Here is a 14,547-nt window from a genome sequence, read left to right as displayed (position 1 = left end):
GGAGGAATTTTGCAACGTGATTGCGATAGCCTACAAGATGAAAGACACGAATAGCTTGTCTAAAAACATAACGTCGACTATATTATAGGCTCAGCAGCGTATATACAAATCTGAACTTCAGTCTACGTACTAGCTTCTCAGAGCATGGAGCACGTCACAGAAAAAAAAAAAACACTGATCATCCTTCAGGGGAAACGGAATTTGACGGAAGTGCTTCGGAGACGACTCGACGCGGACTATAGCAGCGTGGCTAGCGCCACCGATCTCTACATCATGCTCTACCAGTACTTTTCCGCGCTTGAAGAACTCGTCATGATATACAGATCTTCTCCACGCGGCTCTACCCTGTATGCACGTCTCGAATCATATTGTCTATCCCCCTGAATTGTCTATCGTACTTCCTGAATATAAGGTTGATGCTGTGATCGTGTCATGTAAGGCGATCGTTGGTCTTCATAAACCTAAAACAAAAGATCATACCAGTTCAGCAATAGAGACATAGGCTATAGACACATTTTCTTCTGCTTTACCCTTGACAAACGAAATGGACTACTGGGTAAGTGTGTTTATAATGGAAAAGCGAAGCCTGTTTGTTTCAAAGTAACTGCAGCACTACATATAAACAAAGTGTTATTGTAAAGGACAAAGCGAATGGCAGTTTAATCCGTAGTTCATCCAAATTGAGATTAGATGTATCTGTTTATCTAGTTACCTGGCTTTCGATTTGTTCCGTTTTAAACAAGTTGCTGCGCGGATATGGATGGATGTAGTCTGTAGGCGAGAGCCATCTAATCATCTTGCTTGCAACTTGATAGGCTGCGTGAATGACTTTGACTCATTGGAGCACGTAAATTCATAGCGGAATTTTATTTTATTTTTTTTCTTGGAGCACTAAGTATTTACTTAGAACATCACAGTGATTTATCGGCAAGTCAACAAGTCAGGAAATATATTAGCGTGTGTGTAGGTAGGGCTATCGTTTGTGCAAATGTACTCTCGTTATAATGTGAGAAAACTTTGATATTGCTGAATGTGTGTAGATTCTTTTTCATTAGCTGGCAGCTTCAGGTTCGAAAAAAAGGCTTAAAAATCTCCAAGTAACATGGATTCAGACTGGTCTAAAATAGTATAGTAATATAATATTTAATTAAATACTTCCATTGTTTAATTATTGTTGCATGTATAATATACCCCTCGTCTGTTTTACTTGTTTTAGTTGCAGATGCAGTAAGGGAATAATTACACTGAAAAAGTTCATTGTGTGCTTGTCTGTCAGGAGATCTCCTGTGCAAGCCACCACCTTGCAGGAAGCACTATTATTATCAAAGCAGTATATGCTGTACAACAAAGGCAATGGGCAGATCTGACATTAATCTGTTTTATGGCACTCGTGTTGCATAATGTAGAGTTTTGCCTGTCACAGTCCACTTTGTTGAGCAACAATTCACATTTCTATCATGTTTCATGAATCTGATTTAACATTCTCTGATTTAGATTAAATATAAATAGACACCTTTATCTGTTGTAATCCTGATGTTTTTTGAGGAATGAATAGTTGTATAGAGCCTATATGCCTATAAAATCTACATTCATAAAATGACTTGGCTGAAAAGGAATAAATTATGTTGCTAAATTGTCAGATTATGTGTGTTGCTTTCTAAACAGAAGTACATCTCCATTAGAAATATGATCTTTAAGACTCAGCAAAAGCTTCCTTGGCAAAGCCCATTGAGCATGGGAGGAACAAGGCTGTTTGTGTCTACAACACAATGGGAGATTTTAAAATGCTTTTGTAAGGTCATCTCTTGTAAATGGACCAAATTTTCCTCCCATCTTTAGTTAAAAACCTGATGAATTCTCCCTGTTCTTTTCCACACAAATCAGCTATCCTATAAATATAGAGGCCAAATATGTTGGATAACATGCAGACATATATACAGTTACATCTTAAAAACATATTGGTACCCCTTTTACCTATTGTCCTTGACAAGATAACCTAATCTTGGCTGTTTATGATAGCCCATGCTTCCGTTTCTATGCCGATCTGGTCTCTGACCATTAGGGCCTAGATACACTGAGGAGACAGGTCCACTTTTTGATAGTTCTTGGTTTGGTTTGTTAAAGAATATGAACATGTTGACATGAACATATGAAATCAGGATCATTTTCAGGCAAGCAGAAAAGTTATCCATGAAAAGAAAATGGCATCACCACTGGTCTCTACTGTTTTTGTGTTCATTGTAATGGATAAAGTACCAAAAAGCTTTGATTCTGTATCACACTACAAGGACGGCATTGAATCAACATACATAACCACTTACCATTATTGGCCAGGGTAAGGTGGTGCACCGATGTTCATTCATTAACCCTGGATCTTGACGTTATTGTCCATGACCATCTGTGACCAGTTTACCTGCTTTCCACTTCTGAGTAACCCTGTCAAACCTGTCAGAGAGCTTGGAGTAGATAGCCCTCCAGACATTGAGTGTTGTCCTGGGCAATGGATACAGAGCGCAGGCACTCATTAGTTCATATATATTTTCTTTGACAATCCTAATGACAGTGTAAGGTGTGACTTTTTTTTTTTTTTTTTTTTTTTTTTTTTTAAAATGAGTTTAATTTCAGTTGAGTAATGTGTGAAAGCGGTTTAGGTTTAATTACTCAGGAAAACGTTTAGTTTCTCTAGTGCATGTTCCAGTACCTGTCTGTTCAGATTCCTCAGTTATTAAAATATTGTGCTTCAGAGTGATGTTTTAAGTAGTAATAATACTTGCTTAGATCTAGATTATTATTTTTATTAAAGACCTCATCAAAGACCTGTATCCTGTTTAACAGTGTTATGGGTGACATTCTTCAGTCTGTGATTCTGAAAGTTGTTATTTAAGATATTATCTAATGGACCTTTAACCTTCTTCTGCTTCTGCTCTTTGTGTTATCAGAACTGTTATCTAGTAGAATGTCTTGTGTTGTAAAAAAAAAGAAGATAAATGCGTTTGCAAAATTACTGCTCTTATGAAATGTATTAAGTCTAAATGATTATGAGTAATTTAACATAAAGGGTATGTATTTTAGTATGTAGTTGTTACATCATTCTTAGTTTTCAATGAACAGAAAAACAAACAGGAAAATGTACCAATGAAAAACAGGATTCTCACCTGCACTGCATGACTGCACACAAGTTATGCTACCCTGCATTCAGTTCTAAATGTAGTTTTGCGTAAGTCTTATTTGCTCCTGCTTCAACTACAGAATAGCTGTCTGTGGTTATTTGGTTATAGTTGGTCATTGGTATACTGATAATTGATAAGAAGCCAGAAAAGAATGGGTCTTCACTTGATCTTCCAGAATTGGTAAAGGTTGTGTAGGTGTGTAGCAGGAGATGCTTTCTGACGATGTTTTGTAGAGGTATGATGGCTTAAAATGTCTCTAGCTTTCAGGTGGTGCCCAAGTTTAGAGAGTGAGTTGTGTAAGGAGTAGGCAAGCAGGACATTTTCCAGCCAAAAGCAGCAGTGCCGACTCAGCTGACTCAGTCACTCTTGATTTACCGTCAGCTTCACTCTGCTTGTCTTCTCAGAGTGCCTCGGAGGTCTATAAGGAGATGCTTCTGCTTTACGCCAAGGAAGCTAGAAACTATATCAACTCCCAGTGTGCTGGTATGGAGCCATGGCAAATCATTGCAGCAACACTGCTGACCTCCCTTGGGGCAGTGTGGGTTAAGGGATTTTTCTTTCAGCAGGAGAGTAAGTGCATTCAAGTTATTCTTCTTATATGTGTGTGTGTGTGTGTGTGTGTGTGTGTGTATGCCTGTGTGTGTATGCCTGTGTGTGTATGCCTGTGTGTGTATGCCTGTGTGTGTATGCCTGTGTGTGTATGCCTGTGTGTGTATGCGCGTGTGTGTATGCGCGTGTGTGTATGCGCGTGTGTGTATGCGCGTGCACGTGTGTATGTATGTATGTATTAGATCAAAGTAGTAGTGACCTGATGGGAACTCAGTGGGTCAGGCTGGATTTTATTAGACTATTTCAATATGGATGATGCATATTTTTTAGCCCTTTTGGGTAATTGATATTCTGACTTGCAGCTAAATGTGACGCCAGCACTTGCCAAGATAGCTGGGGTTATGCTTTAAAATATTTCTTTAACTGTAACTTGTATCCCTGTGCATCATCGCATTATTATTTAAGTGGTTGGGGAATTTGAAAGTATTGCATTAAGGCTGTGTTTAAACTGTTCAAGCAGATGCTTGGATTTTACTATCCCTCTGTTTAATTTAAATTTGAGCTCTGGTATTTTAACCTATAAATATAGATTTTCTGTTTAATTGTGGTGAAGTACTTAATCACTGTGGCTAATAACCTGTCAAAACAATGCTGTTGTTGTGCAGGATCACACAGGTCTGTCCTCAGAATGTGTAACACCTTCACCACAGTCTGCTGATTGTTTGCTGGTTTTCAGGTCTGACATCTCGAATCAAGAAGCAGTTCTTTCGACTCATCAGAAAAATCCCGTTTGTTGGCACATCAGTAAGTGCTTGTGGTTTTCAGTTCTCTAATGCGTCTTCAAAAGTGCCTTCAGGGTTTTATCTGTTGCTCATCTGGGACAGTCTGACTCACTCCCAGCATGCTCTAAGAGGAGTGATGCGTTTTGTCACAATGTCATGACACTATGATAATGCCAAGGTTTACTCTAGGTCATCAGCTTCTATGGTGTACCTAAGGGCACCTCAAGACTCTGGAAATGTTATTTCTTAATATTCTTTATTTTTGGGAAAGTAGAAAAATTAGTCATACTTTATTTATAGTGAAAATCCATAGCCACCTCTTACTTTCTCTGTACTAAATTAAAAGAATAAAGGGAAACATATTTAGGCAGATTTCTTCTAGTTAATGTAGTGCTTGTATTGCAGAACTGTTGAAATTCTCCTCTACTATTTCACCCTTTGTAGATTCAGAACCAGCTCAACAAGGCACTGGATGACATGTCAGTGAGCCTATGCACGCTGAAGGAGGGAATGAGCTACACTAAACACCTGCCGGCACAAGGACTCACCCAGGAACAAGTCCTGGACAGCATCAGGCAGTACCAAACTCTGAGTGAGTCACTTCAAGCCGGTTCAGTGTAGGGCTTTTGGCAAAACATCATGGCTGAGGCTGGCTCAGCGGAAAAAAAGCCTACCGTTTTCTGTTTTCTGTTTTTGATGGTTTTATTTTGTAAAGGGGGTCTTTTTGCTCTTGGTCTTTTTGATCATCTTGTATCCCCTGTTGTGCAAGTGTTACCCTGTGTCTCCACAATGCATTTGCTTCCCCCAGAGATTCCATGTTGACTTCTTTCCCTGTTTCAGATGAAGTGCAGTGGTCCAAAGGCAAGGTATCTGGGGCTGTCTACTGGGGTGATGAGAAGCTCACAGAACTCCTCGTTAAGGTCGGAAATGAAAAATCCCTATATCCAGCACTCAGCCATATCAAGTTCAAGCTTAGTTCAAGTTCAGGCTTTAACACAGGGTTTATTAGTGTAATCAGAGTATGTTAATTCTGAATTTATTTAGGATTGTTTGTTGTCTATCTCCAGGTATATGGTGAGTTTGCGTGGAGTAATCCCCTCCACCCAGAGATATTCCCTGGAGTTAGGAAGATGGAAGCGGAGGTGGTACGGATGACTTGCTCTCTCTTCAACGGCGGGCTGGACTCCTGTGGCACAGTCAGTTTGGTTTTATTACACCATTTTGAACAAATCATGACAGTCATGTGAAACTTTGAAGTTTAAGGCTTGTGACATTTTCTTTTTGTTTTTTTATTCAAAATCTGACATTTTTAAATTGGTATTCCTGATTAGAAAGATCTAAAGGATTATTAACCTTGAGGAAAACATATTCAGTGGTATACGGTATATTAGTTGGTTAAAACCAACCACTAATCATTTTAGACTGTTCAATAATATGTGAAGTCAAACATTTATTGTAGGTTTGCTATCACTTTCAAAATTACACATGCAAATACAGAAAATTTCAGAGTTTTCTAACTTCTCATACTGCACCCTACTTCTACTGTGATATCCAAACTATCATGTTGGCATAATTTCATAGTACCCCTGTAAAGGTGTGCCCCTGTGTTGCTTGTGTGTTTGCCTAGGTCACCTCTGGTGGAACTGAAAGCATTTTGATGGCATGTAAAGCATACAGAGATCTGGCTTATGAGCGAGGAATCAGACATCCGGAGATGTATGCCCCAATTTGCTCAGTGATTCTGCTCACAAACATTATGCTGTCCTGCATAAGTATTGACTTAGATTGATCTTGCATCATGTTTTTTGTTTGTTTGTTTTTTTAAATAAGACCTGTTATGTCACATATTGTTTCATCCTATAATGTGAACTGACACTAATCTCACAGAACAGCCAAAAATAAATGTCATATTCTAACAATATTTATAAATTGTTGAAGAATTGCACCAGTGAGCGTCCACGCGGCATTTGACAAAGCAGCACACTATTTTGGAATGAAACTCATACATATACCTTTGGATAAGAAGACTATGAAAGTTAATGTGCAGGTAACATTGTACACATGATCAACATGACCACCTGTGAAGTGGGATATCAGTAATGATCAATAATGACTGTATTTTTTCCCCTCTCTGTCTCTTTCTTCCAGGCCATGAAAAGAGCCATCTCTAAGAACACAGCCATGTTGGTGTGCTCAGCTCCTCAGTTTCCTCATGGAATCATTGACCCTATTGTGGAAATAGGGAAGGTACAGAACTACAGAACTCTAGCTGAGTTCTTTTCTAGCTGTTTTGCTTCATGTCTGTTATGGGACAAGCTGTCTATATGGATATGTAATAAGAAATAAGTATGAAATGATTCAGTTCTGTATAGGAATGTATAATTACAAATGAAAGTAAAATTTGTTCATTTTGTTTTAAGTTGGCAGAAAAGTACAACATTCCTTTCCACGTGGATGCTTGCTTGGGCGGGTTCCTTATAGTGTTCATGGAAAAGGCAGGATTCAAACTGGAGCCATTTGACTTCCGGCTCAAAGGTGTAACCAGCATCTCAGCAGACACACACAAGGTGAGATGATCAAAACGTTCAGTACAGAGGCTGAATATCCTCTTTTTAGAAGATTAGAGAACTAATAAAATAAAAAAATGTTTTTGGCTTTGGATTGTGACATGGGAGGCGAGGCAGGATGCAAAGATGAGCCATGGCTCACACGACACAGACGTTTATTAACACATGGAACAAAATGAAACCAAACACAAAGAACATTAAGCACCAACACTACTTAACACAACAAAGCAGCTGATATACAGCATACATGGGGTCAAACACCAACAAACTAAAACAATAAAACAAGGGTTTAAATATGTGTGCTCACAATGAAGATAACTATAGACAGGTGCGACAGGACCCATGAACACAGTAGAGATGTGGCACTAGACACACGCAAACACACGCGCACACATGGAGGAACCTAGGAGGACTGTGCTGTAACCAATCCCAGTTTTTATGTCATATATTGATTTGTTATTGATATATTGTATGTGTTGCCAGTGCTTTCTCATAATGGTAAATAATCGTTTGTTATTTTTACAGTATGGCTATGCCCCCAAAGGCTCTTCAGTGATACTCTACAGGAATAAGAATTATCGCCACTACCAGTACTTTGTGGCCCCAGATTGGCAGGGGGGGATTTATGCATCCCCCTCTATGGCTGGTTCTCGGCCTGGAGGCATCATCGCTGCCTGCTGGGCCACCATGATACACATGGGAGAGAGTGGCTATGTGGAGGCCACAAGGAAGGTTGTTCAGACTGCTCGCTCCATTGCAGCAGGGTAAGATCGGCACACCTTGTAGGGGCTGTATTCTATACTGCAAGGGTCTAACATCTGCAGCGTAGAACAAAGAGAATGCCACTAAAATTATTTTGTTGGGGAGCAATAACTAAACTGTTTGATCAAGATGACTAATTAATTGTCTTTTTTTTGTTACAAAGGAACTGTTGCTACATTTATCATAGCCTGAATTTAAGACTGTACTTTCCACTGGTGTTTTCCACTCTTAGCATCCGTAAGGTGGAGGGAGTGTTTGTGTTTGGAAACCCAGAGGTGTCAGTCGTGGCCATAGGCTCCCACATCTTTGATATCTTCCGTTTATCCAATGCACTCACATCAAAGGGCTGGAATCTCAACACTCTGCAGTTTCCATCTAGGTAAGAATTGAAAACACCCATTTCCACAGTCTATCACCCTTAAATTGTTTCTGGGTATAATTGCTTAGAAATTATGTGGCAGAAATGGTTCCAGTGAGGAGTCAACTATACTGGGAGTACAAAACATAAATCAGGATTTACTAATTATTCATTTGAAACAGGCATTTGTGATGATCTCTTGAAAAAGCACTCATCAATAAATTCTGCTTATTCATGTGTGCGGGAAAGGGCAGCAATAGCACCTGGGTCTTGAACCTGAGTCCTACAGGCAATAAACATATGCGCTGACCACCGGACCAAAGAGCCAGCTCTCAGGCTGAATAGCATTTCACATCATCCTGTCTCCGTCACCACAATGTGTCATTGAGCTCTGTTTGTCCCTTCACAGCATCCATATTTGTGTAACTATGCTGCACACAATGCCAGGTGTGGCCGAACAATTTATCAGAGATGTAAAGGACGAAGTAGCCGTTATCATGAAAAATCCAAAGGAGAAGACCACTGGGATGGTAAGTTTAAAGTGTCTGCAATTAATAACTTAAAGGGATTTACTAATTAACTTAAGCCAACATTTATTAATTAGTGAATTCCAATGGATGATATCTAAGTCACTTAAACATCTTAGCAGCTATGTGAAACAGAAGGACCAGTCAGTAGTTTACCTTTAATTTGTACATATTAACACAGGAATTCTTATCCAGAGCAATTTACAATTTCATTCATGTTACTGAGGCAGGCAAATGCAGAGTTAGGAGTCTTGCCCAAAGACTTGCCCAGATGAAGGATGGAATTCCAGTCCCCCATGGGAGAGGCAGAGCCTTGTTACCCACACAGAATAGGGTGTGTGTTCACATGTTTATTGACCAAAGATTAAACCTGTTCAGGGAGCAGTCTATGGCATGGCACAGACCATTCCTGATCGGTCAATGGTGACAGAGGTGTCATGTGGCTTCCTGGACTGCCTCTACAGCACTGATATCTTCAAGGTCCAGAAGAACCACACCAGCCAGAGGAACCACATGAATGGCAACTCCAAAATACACTGATTGTGGATGGCTGTCAGGATCTCTGCAGCCTGCAGTTGAACAATGGGTCACTCATTGCATTTGTCCCATTATTTACGGTCCCACATTTCAGTTACCCACTTACTCATTTAAAGTTTAAGCACAAGTCCCAATGCAGATTGGGTTTTTCTGGTTGTTCTGAAGATTAATGGTTTACTGTAAGTGCCATAGTATCAGCGTCCGCATAGAAGGGTCAGGAACAGTGTCACGGAGAAGTGTTATGTTTTTTTATTTGTGTGATATCAGTTTACTAACAGTTCTCATTTTATATTTCATCTTATTCTGACCATTCAGTTGGAGGTAACTGCTTAAGTGTAATTCTCAGGTTATCACTGAGTGGAGCATTTCACTGAGATTGAAACACAGTTGCTTGTCCTTGCCATTTTAGACTTAATTATGAACTGCTCTTTTGCATTGCCTGATTTGTGCAGTTCAGCAGACTCCTTCAAATTATTTTAACTTCACTTTCAAGGTACCGTTGTCACAGCTGCACAACTCCTCCATTTAGGATTTGTTCTGGCTCTGTGTGTCTTCTTGCTGGTCATTATAAGAGTGTTTGTGTAACTTCATAAATGTTACCAGGTAGCATAAATCTGGACCAAGCAACGCCATATCTTATGCTATGTATTTCCAACATTACACTGTTGTCCTACGAAACTTGAAAAGTGCAAAATCACTATTATTGTAGCCCAACTCAGGGGAACCTGTATAGCAATAGATTTTTTTTTTTTTAATTAAGTTTCTACCCATGTAGAAATGTATGTCTCTGGTGAAATTGTGAGGTGGTAATTTTGCGAGCGAATGGATTGGGGTGTCAAAACTTTTAATGGATCATATCCACACACACACAAAAAAAAAAAACATGTTTCAAAGAATCACAGCCAGTAAATTCCTCATCAGAACATACCTAAACATAAATGATTTTGAGTTCTGAATTGGTGGCTGAAACAATTATTGTCCCATTCCTGCCTACCTCAGATGTTGTTCCAGTTATTCTACATTTAAACTTTGAGCTTCAGTAGTTGTTTGAGTGAGTGTCGTCTTCCCATAGGTTAGTGGTTTAATTGTAATTATTTTATCCAGTGGCTTTGCACATGATCGTAGAACCCTTTGGGAGGTGTTTGGAGAAAACCTCTTTTTTTTAGCATTTCTGTATTTTAAGTTCTTTATTCCAGGGAGATGTTTGTGCAATACATAATTGCCTGTCTATTGTTCCTGAATTTTAACAAGGGAAAATAGTTTGTGTGTTAATGAGGACCTTCTGAGATAATGAGGGGATGGCACGGTACCATTGAATCATGACTGTAGGCTTCATCAACTGTCCAGTTCCTTATGCCTTCGTAATGTTTGTGAACACTGTGTGGATTAACTTTATACATCACTAATACAGTGTCTAATATTTCAGTAATGTGATTATATTTTTTAATTTTACACTTGCTTTTTTATGTTGGTACAGGGCTTTCTGTGTGAGCATGAAAATATATGTTGTAAACTAAGGGCACAACATGATACCACTAAAGGAGCATATTATTTAACATTCGATTTAGTTACACTTTTTGAGAAGTAATTTCATGTAAAAGCAAGAATGGTTTTAAATATTTTCATATCCAAGATTTTGTATTTAAACCAATTATCTCTTTGCCTCCAGAGAAGCATTATAATATCTTAATGAAATGAGTTTGTTAATGCTGTACAAATACCCGAAAGGCAGGCACCTTGATCCTCATGGTTATAGTCTCTAAAGCTCATGACCCAAAGTGTTCACCTTCATGCCTTTGGACAGGCTCTCGAGCTAGTGCAGTGAACAGAAGAGCCTCAGAAATGAGGCCTTTACCATGTCATGTGATCCACTTCTGATACTGTGCTGTATACCACTGTTCCTGTAAAAATCAATAAAACTTCTTCTTTTTTTTTCTTTTTTTTTTTTTTTTTTAAGGAGAGCTGCTCCTTTTTTCTTTTACAAAGTTACACCATTTGGAAATTAATGGGTGTATCTTCTGTGTTAACACACTGGGAATACATCATAGGGAGGAGAGATGAGGTTAAGTTACAATCTAAAAAGGACTAAAATCACAGTCAGCATGAAATATAAGTTTACCATCTGTCAGACGCTTGGCTATTGCAACTGAAGTGTTACAATGGATTGAGAACTGTTATTCTTTTAATAAGCCATGGCTAGATCATATGCTGCATCATATAGTCATTTCATGAGAGACTAACCTAACTTAACCTAAACCAATGTTTCTCAACTTGTTTAAATGCTTCAAGTTTGTTTTTGGCTTCTGCTGTTTGTTTTCACTACTTCACACACCCACAATATTCTTTGCAGGTGAAGATATTTATAATATAAATACTGTGTGTGCACATATCTAATCTCAGAGGCAATATATTATAAATTTAAGGCACTGAAATACAAATTCAATAGCTAATTTCTAAATTGATGAACATTATTCAAACAATTTCCGTTCATACTCAAGACAGTCAGCAGGGAAAACTCTTAATGCAATAAAACTCAACCCTTTGCACAACGAATAGAAAATAAAGGCACAATGCTGTATTTTAAGGAGCGAGTTATAGAATTAAGATATGGAAGACACAAGAATGCCCCACCTCTATCAATCCACTTCTTTGGGTGTGCAGCTACCTCTCAGAGCTGCGAGATTACTTCACAGGTATCAAATCAGAATGTTTTACTGCCACTGTCCATGACAGAAATTATGGTAACAGGCAGTATTCGACTTTGCACATTAAAGTCTGACTGTTTTATCTGTGAAGACAATGTCATGAGCCTGGTCCTGTTCAGGTCTAGTCGATTTATTGCCTCACAGGAGGGAAACAGAAGATGTAGCTTCAGAAAATGGAGACCTGGTCAATGAAAGTAGCAAGTGTAATGTCACGCTGGGAAAGACCTCCACAATCATGTGTGCTTAGAGTGATCTGAACCTGGTGGAAAGAAAGCCCAGAAAAAAAGATTTACTGATACACTTTTCAATTACTCTCCATTACTTAGCAGATAACCCATAACCATAAACCAAAAATAAGCATGGACATACAACATTTAATTTATAAGGACTCGTATACCTTATTGTAAACATTGAACCACTCAGGATGATGGTCCATTTTCTCGGCCTGTAGTGCCACTCTTGACATGAACCCAAAGGCCTAAGACACAATACCATGCAATTTCTTATAGATGTTTATGGGAGACATTTCACAAGAAAATGTGCCAATGCAAGAAATAACCAGCAATTCTCACCTGGTTAAAGTCTTTAAAGATAAACTCCTTATAGATCGCGTCTCTGCCCACCACCTCCACCCACTGGGCACTGTGGAGCATGGGCAAGATCTGCTCCCTCTCCTCCAGACTCAGTGCCTGAATCTTACCAGCCTGTGGGATTACGGCAGATGCACAGTTACAGCTCTGCTTGGGTTCGCTATTTTACCTCACAGTGAACAAGAGGATGGACAATTTACACAGACCAGTCAGCAGACAAGGCGACTTTGCTATTGCGGACACTGGAATTCATTCATCCATAGAAGGTTTTAAGAAATGAGAGATTAACAACAATGAAGTTTTATTTCAACTACTGAATACTTAAATGCACAACAATGACATAAAAAGGGGAGGGTTATAAGTTCTTCAAGTCATGATAAACCTTTTCATAAACAAAGAAAAGCAAATATATTCATTATAGTTTATATGCATAATTACTATATTATAATAGGCCATGATCATGACAAATTTGATATCAATAAAACTCAAATAGCAGAAGTTAGACCCAACTATTCAGTAGTGGGATGTTTCTGAAATAAGCACTATGATTGGTTGTTGTAAGCCCCATCTGGAAGCAATGATGACTTTGCATTCCTAGTTATTTAACCCTACTACTTTTGGCCTGGCAGTAGGAATTACATAATCTCACATAGATTTTTAAAGACGGACTGAAAGTAGATTTTATGTTTTCAAATATTGGGGTGGGGGAGAAAAAAGATAAATATGCCATAGAAAGTCAGTTACAATTTCATATTACTGAAATTGTATTAAGAAAAATGCCATATTTCTTTGGCTATTGGATACTATAGAAATTGTACTGAAAATAACTAATATTTTGTACTAAATACAGCAAAACAATTCTATGAAAATTGTCAGACTAATTATGACTAAAATGATAAGATTTAACTTGCTGGTTTACACAGGGATAAAAAGGTGATATCACTAGTCCCATGGAAGGAACATTTTTGCATGTAATTAGACAGACCATCCTTCTCTCTGTAACATCATACACAGATGTAATAATGTAATAGCCCCATTATCCCTACATGAGCCAGCCATGTGGCATCATGGAATCTCAACAAACAGATTTCCCAAAGATTAACACTGATAACGCTGACTGTCATCAACAGGTACCTTAGCAACAGGCTAATCTGACTGCTGCCTACCAAAGCAGGAGCACAGCAGGGAAAAAAAGCAACAATGAAAGGTATCAAGGTAGATATGTGACACATAAAAAACATCAAGCACATATACAACTTCAAACATAACATCATATGATACAGATTAAATAAGGATTATTATGCAGACAAATGTATAATATGGAAACTGTGGACAAAAGATATAACAAGATTTGTTTTAGAGAATGAAGTCAATTTAACATTACGCCCTTAGATTAAAAAAATAATAAAATAAAATGTCCTTACTACATTTTAGGGGGGGATCTATAGTGAGCTACAGTAAAATCATTTTCATATACATCTAGTGGTATAAAGTAACAGCAGCAACAGGTGGGACACATCATCATATCTGTGCTCTAGAATCACAAAATCACAAAACCTAAAGAGTGCTCTTACCATGTTGGAGATGCTGTCAGCAGCACTGGCTCTTCCCTTTTGATTACTCCTCTTCTGAACAGGCAACAAAAGCAGCTGGGATTCTGTATTAAGGCCCAAGGCACAATAGCTGTCCCAGCAGAAGCCTGAACAAAAAAAAAACAGAGCTAGAACAAACAGTGCATACCGGTGTTGTTGACATTAGCCTTTAGGTAACCTTTAATCCGTCAGCAAATTGTCTTTTCAAAAGCTTGTGGAGCCTTCAGTATAATTTTGAAACATTTAAAAGGGTAAGAAAATAAAAATGGTCAAAGTACAACTGAACATTTCAGTTCTACTCAGATAATAAAGAGCTGGATGTACTTTATATGTAGAAAATTGTAGTACTGGTATAAGAAAGCCGCAGCGTCTTGGAGTGGATGGTTTGTAAGGTTAGTTCTAGTTTTA

The 14,547-nt window shown here is 38.4% G+C and overlaps 2 protein-coding genes across 2 annotated transcripts; one reads left to right on the top strand and one right to left on the bottom strand.

The window, feature by feature from the left end:
* The first annotated feature begins 396 nt into the window (after positions 1 to 396).
* Positions 397 to 11,188, top strand: sgpl1 (sphingosine-1-phosphate lyase 1). Its single transcript, XM_027022607.2, has 14 exons — positions 397 to 556; positions 3,575 to 3,740; positions 4,456 to 4,523; positions 4,946 to 5,093; positions 5,342 to 5,421; positions 5,569 to 5,697; positions 6,129 to 6,217; positions 6,440 to 6,548; positions 6,650 to 6,748; positions 6,922 to 7,068; positions 7,594 to 7,832; positions 8,063 to 8,209; positions 8,598 to 8,718; positions 9,094 to 11,188. Exons 1-14 carry the CDS (start codon positions 545 to 547, stop codon positions 9,253 to 9,255), a joined length of 1,716 nt encoding a protein of 571 aa, XP_026878408.2. The 5' UTR covers positions 397 to 544; the 3' UTR covers positions 9,256 to 11,188.
* Positions 11,189 to 12,066: 878 nt separating this feature from the next.
* Positions 12,067 to 14,252, bottom strand: pcbd1 (pterin-4 alpha-carbinolamine dehydratase/dimerization cofactor of hepatocyte nuclear factor 1 alpha). Its single transcript, XM_027022606.2, has 4 exons — positions 14,122 to 14,252; positions 12,530 to 12,661; positions 12,355 to 12,435; positions 12,067 to 12,216 (listed from the first exon to the last, which is right to left on the bottom strand). Exons 1-4 carry the CDS (start codon positions 14,122 to 14,124, stop codon positions 12,124 to 12,126), a joined length of 309 nt encoding a protein of 102 aa, XP_026878407.1. The 5' UTR covers positions 14,125 to 14,252; the 3' UTR covers positions 12,067 to 12,123.
* Between the last annotated feature and the right edge of the window lie 295 nt (positions 14,253 to 14,547).

The sequence above is a fragment of the Electrophorus electricus genome, chromosome 11, assembly GCF_013358815.1.
Source record: "Electrophorus electricus isolate fEleEle1 chromosome 11, fEleEle1.pri, whole genome shotgun sequence".
Lineage (NCBI taxonomy): Eukaryota > Metazoa > Chordata > Actinopteri > Gymnotiformes > Gymnotidae > Electrophorus > Electrophorus electricus.
Note: the sequence above shows the minus strand (reverse complement) of the source record. Positions and strands in the feature narration are given on the sequence as shown.

Coding starts and splice junctions, on each gene's coding strand:
- sgpl1 (XM_027022607.2), top strand. Junction 4,524..4,945: donor TCCCGTTTGTTGGCACATCA/GTAAGTGCTTGT, acceptor CACCCTTTGTAG/ATTCAGAACCAGCTCAACAA. Junction 6,549..6,649: donor CTATGAAAGTTAATGTGCAG/GTAACATTGTAC, acceptor TCTTTCTTCCAG/GCCATGAAAAGAGCCATCTC.
- pcbd1 (XM_027022606.2), bottom strand. Junction 12,436..12,529: donor TCTTTAAAGACTTTAACCAG/GTGAGAATTGCT, acceptor ATTGTGTCTTAG/GCCTTTGGGTTCATGTCAAG. Junction 12,217..12,354: donor GGTTCAATGTTTACAATAAG/GTATACGAGTCC, acceptor TCTTTCCACCAG/GTTCAGATCACTCTAAGCAC.